The sequence below is a fragment of the Filicampus tigris genome, chromosome 10 (assembly GCF_054856515.1).
Source record: "Filicampus tigris isolate MCC_2025a chromosome 10, RoL_Ftig_1.0, whole genome shotgun sequence".
NCBI classification, from domain to species: domain Eukaryota; kingdom Metazoa; phylum Chordata; class Actinopteri; order Syngnathiformes; family Syngnathidae; genus Filicampus; species Filicampus tigris.
In genome coordinates this window covers 25,051,233-25,059,402 of record NC_141226.1, presented here as the reverse complement: position 1 = coordinate 25,059,402, position 8,170 = coordinate 25,051,233, and the positions used below count along the sequence as shown (strand labels likewise).

Sequence of the window (8,170 nt, the reverse complement as noted above, 5' to 3'; positions counted from 1 at the left end):
CGATATTATTGCGATATGGGGTCGGTGCGGAGCAAAACGACACAGTGCTGTTGTTTCTCATTCCAAAACGAGCGGGGTGAGTGAACGAATGAAGCTGGAAGGTCAAGGCACGGCTGTGTGGTCCCGCGCGTACCTGGCGCCACGAAGTACATGGGGAAGTAGTCCTGGGAAAGCAGGGAGATGTCCTGACTGCCGGGCGACCACTGCACCGGCACGCTGGCCGCATCGCGCTGCTGGCCCGTCCACTGATCCTCGTCTGCAAAGGCACGCAAAGGCGAGGTCAGCGCGGCGCCACGGTCGGCGCGCGCACCCGTGCCGGCGCACGCGCCCGCCTACCTCGCTCGAAGGTGGAGCTCAACGTGTGGACGCTGAAGCCGGCCGCGCTCTCGCACACGGACGAGTGAAGGAAGCAAAAACACGGGGAGCAGCCTTCGGCGCTGTTGGCGTCCATGTTGAAGAAGCCCGGCTTGCACCTGAAAGGTTCACACGTCACGCGTGTGCCGACAGGGCGGCTGGCTCGGGCGGGCCGGCTTTACCGGTCGCAGGCGAAGCCCTCCACGTTTTCCTTGCAGCGACATTGTCCTGTGTTGACGTCGCATTCCTGGGTGCTTCCCGACGGCGAGCAGGAGCACGGCCTGCGCAAAAGACATCGTCGCTATCCTCCAGTCGCATACGACGTGATCCGAGTGTACGGAGCGGTCACGAAGTCGCAACTTCAGAACAGTGCCGTGGAAAAGTCATTGGCCGCCTCTCCATTTTTTGGGGCCTCCTTTCACCGATTTAATATCGGACTTCGGCAAAGAAAAGAGAAATATAACCCGAGGGAAGATCAAAACAGCCCCCCGGTGGCGTCGTGAACGTACGTCTGCACAGCATTTCAAGTCCAAGTCCGGACTCTGACCTAAAATGTCTTTTCGTTATTTATCTAGTGAAGCCAAGTGGCAGTGGCGTTTTGCTGCAGCACTTTGTGTTGCCTTTTTTTTTTGTGTGTTTGTTTTTTCCTGAATGAAAGTGCAATGCGAATCCCGTCGCTATTGCAATTTGATGCCTCCAAATCATCCGAAATGCAGTTTGAGCCCACGTAACGTGCTCTCCGTGTGTTCCGGGGGGCTATTTTCAAAGGAAACAGCTCCATGCTCGGTTGCGGTGTTGCGGGCTGGCAACAGTTGGCGCGGTCACAGCGGTCGGTCGGTGGGTGGGTCGGTCGGTGGGTCGGTCGGTCGGTGGGTCGGTGGGTCGGTCGGTGGGTCGGTCGGCGGGTCGGTCGGCGGGTCGGCCTCACCTGCACCCGGCCTCGGTCAGGCTGTGAAATCCCGGCTGGCAGCGGTCACACTTGTCTCCCGTCACTCCCGGTTTGCACGCGCACACGCCTCGGTCGTCACACTGGGGAGACTCCGAACCTGAACACGGGCACACGTTAGCCTCGGCGTCACTCCGGTCCGCCGCGGCGTCACTCTCATCTCAAGCTCGTCGGTCGCGCGCTACCAAACCATCCGACGCCGCTTTATGGGTCGGATTTGTTCTTTTTTTTTTTTTTCAATGACAAATCATCTGACAACGCCAGGGACATCCATTGAGAAGAGTTCTTTGCTGTTCGGCTAGATGGCGGAAGGTCGACCACAACGTGCACATTGTGGGGAGGTGGCCCCGCCCCGTCACAAGCGGCACGCCCACGGATATTCACAATGGAAAACGTGGAGCTTGGGTGATGCTTTCCGATCGGTGCCATTGACTGTGCGCGAAGGTGGCTTTTTTTGGGGGGGCGGGGCATCATGGCAACGCTGCGTTGCTGCCGGGTGGTTTGGGTGATCAAAGTCTTGAAAACGGCACCTTTGGGCCATTTTGGGCTGCTGTGGCTTTTCTTTGCCATTCGCCAGTAACAGTGGGTGCGAAAGCGGGCACGGCGGCGCGGAGGCGGCGGCCCGTCCGTCGTTCACGTGGAGCCCCGCAGATGAGCGTTTGCTCTTGCAACTTGTTGCGCGCATTACATTTGGGAGGAAAGGCATCTTTCTCTCATCCTGTTTGTCAAAGGAGCAAATTTGAATAGGAACAAGCAATTCACTCGGCAGTCTGCGGCTATGGCAAAACACGCAACGGGCGGACGTGTCCGGACGCAGTCCAGGCGCCCCGACGCGTGCACACTTCACACAATTCAAGTAGAAAGACAAGAAAAGTCGCGCTATATATATATCTATGTAGCTCCCAGCGAGCCGTGGCTGGAGCTTCGGCTTTGGGTGGGGCCGGCTGATTTGCTACGTCTTGCTCAGCCGTCCGTTGCGCCCTTTGCAACCACCAACTTCGGGACACAAAGCCACGCTCGTTCGGGCTGCCGGCCCCTGCGTGGGCGTGGCCTAACACGCTATAGGAAGAGGGACGCGTTTTTGGACGGGGCAGACCTTCTTGCACGTCTGTGCGCTCCGCAGAACTTTCCGCTATTCATCTTTGTTGGTGTTCCATCTGTTTGTTTTTGACTGGCAGGCCTCTGTCTGGTCAGCCACGGTATAGCCAGCATTCAAGCCAAACGAGGCGGCGGCAACGGCGGCGGCAACGGCGGCGGCAACGGCGGCGGCGGCAGCAGCGCGCCCGACGGGCCGCGTGGCAAGAAAGATGAAGCGAGGGTCGGGGGTCTCACCGACAGAGTTGCAGGCGCAGGGCAGGCAGCGGCGGCGGCGGTCGTCGTCGTCGTCGCGTCTGTAATGGCGGTCCAGGCAGCGCTCGCAGCTGGGCCCGTCCGTGTTGTCGGCGCAGTTCTTGCAGTGACCTCCGTGACCGGTGGCCCGGTACAGCTCGGCGTCAAAGTAGCACTCGGAACTCTTCCCGTTGCACTCGCACGCTGGCAAAGACAAACGGCGACGGGGCGCGTCAGCCGGCATGACGCCAGCGCGAGGTGGCGGGCGGGGGCGGGGCGGTCTCTTACGCAGACACTCGTTGGCGTTGTCGGCGGTGGCCCGGCGCCACGGCCGGTCGTTGTAGAAGGCTTTGCAGAGCTGACAGTCCGCTCCCTCCGTGTTGTGTTTGCAATGACACACCAGGCGACCTCCGGTGTCCTTCACGCACTCGCTGGCGTGGCCGTTGCACTTGCACCTGCACGCACGCACGCACGCACGCACGCAACGGTGAGAAACAAGTCAACAAAAGACGGGATCAAAGGGGCTCATTTTGGGGCTCATTTTGGGGAGCAAACTGCTTCCATCTTCCGGAAGCCGCGACTGCCGTCCGGATGACGTCGCTCCGCCGGATGAGCTTGATGGAAGAGAACTGACGACAGGGGCGTAGTCCCGAATATGAAAAGCACCGAGCTATCGTCGCCGCCGTCGTCTTCTTTCGTTGCAAAATAATGAGCCGTTGTGCTTTCAAAGTCATTTTGCTCTCACGTCGCCGGGAAGGCGGCCGTCCGTGGCTCGGAAGCGCTCGGCTCGCGCCTTTCATGTTCCGCCGCCAATCGGGTGCCCGTTTTCAGGACGCGGGCGTCCGATTGGCAGCGCTGGCCGAGCGACGGCGTTCCGCTTCCAAAAAGCGAGCCGACTCCTGTGAATGGAAGAAGACGCGGCCGAGCGCGGCTGATTTGCTTCGCGCTTGCTGGCCCCTGAAAATGACGTCGCAGTTGCTCAGCAAACGGCCAACGGCGCAAACTCAGCTCGCAAACGTCAGCGGGGCCGAAAATTCAAATTGAGCTGCGGGAGCGGCACGCCTTCAAATAATACCGTATTCACACACAAACGCTGTCGTCACACACACAGAAAGACAACAGAACAACACTCAAAGGCAGATATTCTTGCTCAGGTGTGAGAAAAGGTTCTACTGATAACGTTCCATTGCAACTTTCTTCAGGTTAGCGTCTAGCTCTACGCATGCGCGGCACCACACTGCCCCAAAGAGGCCAAGGCAGGAACAACTGGTCTTTATTTATTTCTTTTTTCATTGATTTATAAATTGCTATTTTGATCATTTGACTTGGATATGATTTATTGGAGTTATATTCTGCTTGTTTTATCAAGTTTTGGTAGTTGCATACATACTAAGTTTTGAGGTCAACGAATAATTGTGTTTGTTAGTCGGCATTTTGATATGAATCAAAACAATGAGGATGATGATGATGATGATGATGATGAAGATGATGATTATACGCATTAGCGGGAAGCAGTGACAGCTCCAGTGAATACGTTGACAGCCCAAAGCTGTTAGCGAGCTTCTCTTTACACCCCAAATAAACAAATCAACGACTAAAACAACAAAAGCAAAAATCCCCAATCCGGCCAACGACTGACTGGCCAGAAGACTTCACTTTTGGAGCACAGACAGCAGCAAATCGGCGGAGCGTAAAACACGGAAGTACAAAGCCAAATCTTCCGTTCAAGGGTGACTATTGCTCGGCTCGTCGATCGATGGATTTGGAAAGAAAAGGTCCACTTTGACAAAATATCAGCTCGGATACCGCACGGCACGCAGGAAGGGCAGAAGACGAGATGACAAAGACGAAGGGACCCAGACAAGGAAACCCGGGAGGGGGACAAGCCGAGACTCGCTGGCGGCAGCAAAAAAAAAAAAAAAAAGTGTTTGATTGAAGTCTTTGTGCTCTTTGTTGTTTTTGCTGCTGGCAGACGCGATGGAAACAATGTGTCGCGGAAGGAAAAGTGGCCGGCAGGGTTTCGTCGCCGCGTGAAGGACTCGCGTGGCTACGTGCGTTCCGACGGCCGCAAGGCGTTACTCGCTACTACAAAAAGTCTCGGGAGGATTACTGGCAGCAAGAAACAAGTCGGCCTTGTCAACGTCAAGGAGCAGAGAACATTTTGAAGGGGTCAAGGAACGGAGAAGGAAGAGGGCCAAGTGTGTCATCGCAACGTGCAAGAGCGACAAATGTGGCCATTTTGCTTTTGTGGTGCAGACATCCTGAGTTGGCTCAACACTTTGAAGGTGGACAAATGTGGAAGGAGGTCAACGGGTCAATGACCTGCACATTAAGGCACAACTCCTTCCTGACGAGCTCAACGGCGGCTCCGAGTGGCCGCGGTGCGCAACTGTCGACAAAGGCCGGCGGCTTGCTTGGCTCCAGTCATGGAACACGGCCCCCGTTCGTTGCAATTATTGGCAAATGTCAAATTGTCCATTTGGTGGAAACTTGGTAAAGGTCGAATATAGTCGGACGGATGTCTGGAATGAAAAAGTGGCGGAATGGTGGAAAAAAACAACAACAACAACGGCGGCGGCTCGAGATACGAGCGCCTTGACTCGCGAGTGTGGAGAGGCGCCTTCATCGCATTTGGGGACTTTTGGGATAGTGGTGCGCTTTGGCGCGCCGCCGCTAGATGGCGCCAGTCAAAGTCCATTTTGGGGGCGCAGCCCAATTCCTCTCTATTCATGTGAACTTGACGAGACCCGTTGGTGGCGCCATGAGGAGAACGAGGAAGGCCCAAAAATCAGGCCCAGGAGTGTTTTGCGGCCTTGGTCAACTGTGCCCTTTTCTTGCGATAGAATTTTCAAAACATTGGATAGCGGCGGCCCTAATTCCAACCATCCCAACTTCACGGCGTTCAGCTCATGCCATTCCAAAACGTTTTTGGAATGGAATGAGAAAAAAAAAAAAAAAAAAAAAAAGACGTTTTTTTGTTGTTGTTGTTTTTACACCTTCACCCTCGGGTAACAGTTGGACAGGGCAAGGCCGCCCGCCTTCACAAATTTGCCGCAGTCAGCGGGTCCAATCGGAATTCACGCCGGGATTTCCATTTTGTCATTCAGCTCCTTGCGCTCGTCGGCCCAACGGCGAACCGTGCAAAAAAGTTGCCGCAAGGCCAAAGGAAGTTCCTCTGTGCCTTCACGGTGGCGGCTTTTTCAATCTCCATGTGTGTGGCGTCCCGTCCATCGCGTCTGACAATAAAGCATCCGTCCGTCTATCTATCCGTGAAGGTCCGAGAGCCTCTGGCTTGATCTCGGCACAACAGAAACGGCCCCTCCCGCTCGGAAGGAAGGAAAGCGAAGGCGCGGGCGCGCTGCGCTGCGCGCGGAATGCCGGCCGGCGGAAGCGCGTCGAGGGCAGATTATGGCGGACCGGATTCCCCGAGAGCGCCGGCTTACCTTCCGCCCACGGCGAAGTCGGAGATGGCGTAGTAGTAGGACTTGAGCACTTTGGGGTCGTTGAAGACTTCGTCGCCGAAGGTGTTGAGGCGGTTCAAGGTCACGCGGATGTCGGTGGCCGTCACCCAGTCCTGCCGCGACACGCAGCGCAGTCACGTCACGTCACAGCACAGCACATTCGTCACAGCCAAGCAAACGACTACTTCCGGTGGGCAAAAGAGCACTTGCGCTTGGCAAAGTCGCACTTCTTAAGGACTACAGCCCGTGCGGGGACACATTCTTTGTACTTCCCAAGTGTCAACCAGCAGCTCCCCATGAAAAAGGTGCACTTCTTGTGCGTTTAGGTGTGTCAAGGACTATTTCCCATCCCGTCCCATACGCGCAAGCGTGCTTGAACGCTGTACTTCCTGTGTGTACGAGTGTCGCTGCACGTGCGCCTCCCGAACGGAACATTGTGCCGGGGGGCTGCTAAAGGCGGACTTGCTGTGCGCAGGCCAGCACTTCCCATGTGCAAAAGTCGACTTTTTGTGCGTTGTGTGTTGCCAGTTTGGTTTTTGGACACGATTTGGGGGAAATTCTTGCAGTCATCCAGTTTGCCAGAGCCAAGCATTTGTGGGCGAGAAGCCGAGGCCTTTTCCGTCGGGCTCCGCCAAATCGTCCCGACGCGGCGTACGAGCGCAAGGGCCAAAAGCGGAAGACGGCAACACGTGCTCAAGGCCTCGCTTGGCAACCTCGCCGCTGGGAAAGACGCTTGCCGTCCCCTTTGGCCCGCAGCGAGCGGCCAATGAGAACACCTGCTCGGCCTCGGACCACCGCTCCCGGCTCGTCTCGTCACGGACCATAAAAAAACAAAACCAAAAAAAACAACAGTTTCGCAACAGGCGGCGAAGGCCGCTGCCGCTAGCTGAGCGCTCGCTATCGGCAGGAAGCTTATCGCAGGCCTCGGGGGGAGGTTTTGTTTTCCGCCGCGGAGTGAGAGCTCACCGCAGCTGCTCCAAGATAAACAATCTGCGTCTGGCGGGAGGATGGGACGCCAACGCTGGCGAGGACGTGACAAACAAATGCTCAACATTTACACCGGCAAGGAAACATGCAGCTAGCGAGCATACGCTAACCCTGAATCGCACTTCCACAATTTGTTTTCCCTTCCCTTTTCTATAACAACAGAATTGTATTTTTCAAGAATGAAGCCTTTTTTAGACACCTTTGGAAGAATTTCAAGTGTAATATATGCATCTATGCAACATTTACCGCTCGGAGGCTGAAATTCAGACAATTTGAAAGTCAACGAGCGGTCGAAACGATTCATTGATGACAAAAATAGCTGTCGACGAATTTGATTTTGGATGAGTTGTCCGTGAAGCAATTCATTGTTGCGGCACTAATTCCAAGAGTAAAGGTAGATCTTTTTTGGGATCCCTTTGCTAAAACATGACTTTGTTTACTTTGACTTGAAAATGTTGAACTTCCAAAAGGTTGACTTGAACTATCCGGGGAAAAAGTTGACTTCATTCTCCTAAGATTGTGATTTGAGAACGCTGCCTTGGCAAAGTGGCCGTGATGTCATATTCTTCAACTTTCAGTGGAATTTGTGATCGCAACACTGTGGGACTTTTTCCCTGAAAATGGGCAACTCCCGTGGACGCTTAGTCACGCTGGACTGCCGCTGAATTCTAAGGACTACAAAACGACTCCTTGGCCGCCAAAACGTGTTTTGGGCTCATGTTAGCCGGGAGGCTTTTGTTTGAGCAGGTGTTGCCACGCTTTCCTTCTTTAGCTTGACTTCCTGCGTCCAGGCTGCAGCAAACACGCCGGCCTTTGTCGCCCCGCCGTCACGCCCACGTGTCAATCATTAAACGGCGGGGGCGCTTGTAACGGGGGCCACCGAGGGCTTCTGTCTGCCAGGAAGTGGGCGTGTCAGGAAGGCGGCTCTCGACGTTTAGATGTGCTTGTCATCGTTGGACGCGCCACAGCTGCTCTGGAGCGTATCCCCGGCCCCCCTTAAAGAAAATCCCCCACCCTGCAGCTGCGCCATCAACGTGCTATCAATCACGACACGTTCTGGAAGCGTCACTCAGCAGGAATCCGACGTGCAGCC

The 8,170-nt window shown here is 55.4% G+C and overlaps 1 protein-coding gene across 1 annotated transcript in view; it reads right to left on the bottom strand.

Moving 5' to 3' along the window:
- The window catches only part of lamc1 (laminin, gamma 1), a 33,916-nt gene that overhangs the window by 14,498 nt on the left and 11,248 nt on the right, over nucleotides 1–8,170 (bottom strand). The window contains exons 3-9 of the mRNA XM_086044229.1: nucleotides 6,073–6,203; nucleotides 2,918–3,084; nucleotides 2,633–2,833; nucleotides 1,283–1,400; nucleotides 537–635; nucleotides 337–473; nucleotides 134–256 (exon numbers count right to left, since the gene is read on the bottom strand). Of these exons, the coding sequence (XP_085900355.1) occupies nucleotides 134–256; nucleotides 337–473; nucleotides 537–635; nucleotides 1,283–1,400; nucleotides 2,633–2,833; nucleotides 2,918–3,084; nucleotides 6,073–6,203 (976 nt within the window). The remainder of the gene's footprint in view (nucleotides 1–133; nucleotides 257–336; nucleotides 474–536; nucleotides 636–1,282; nucleotides 1,401–2,632; nucleotides 2,834–2,917; nucleotides 3,085–6,072; nucleotides 6,204–8,170) is intronic.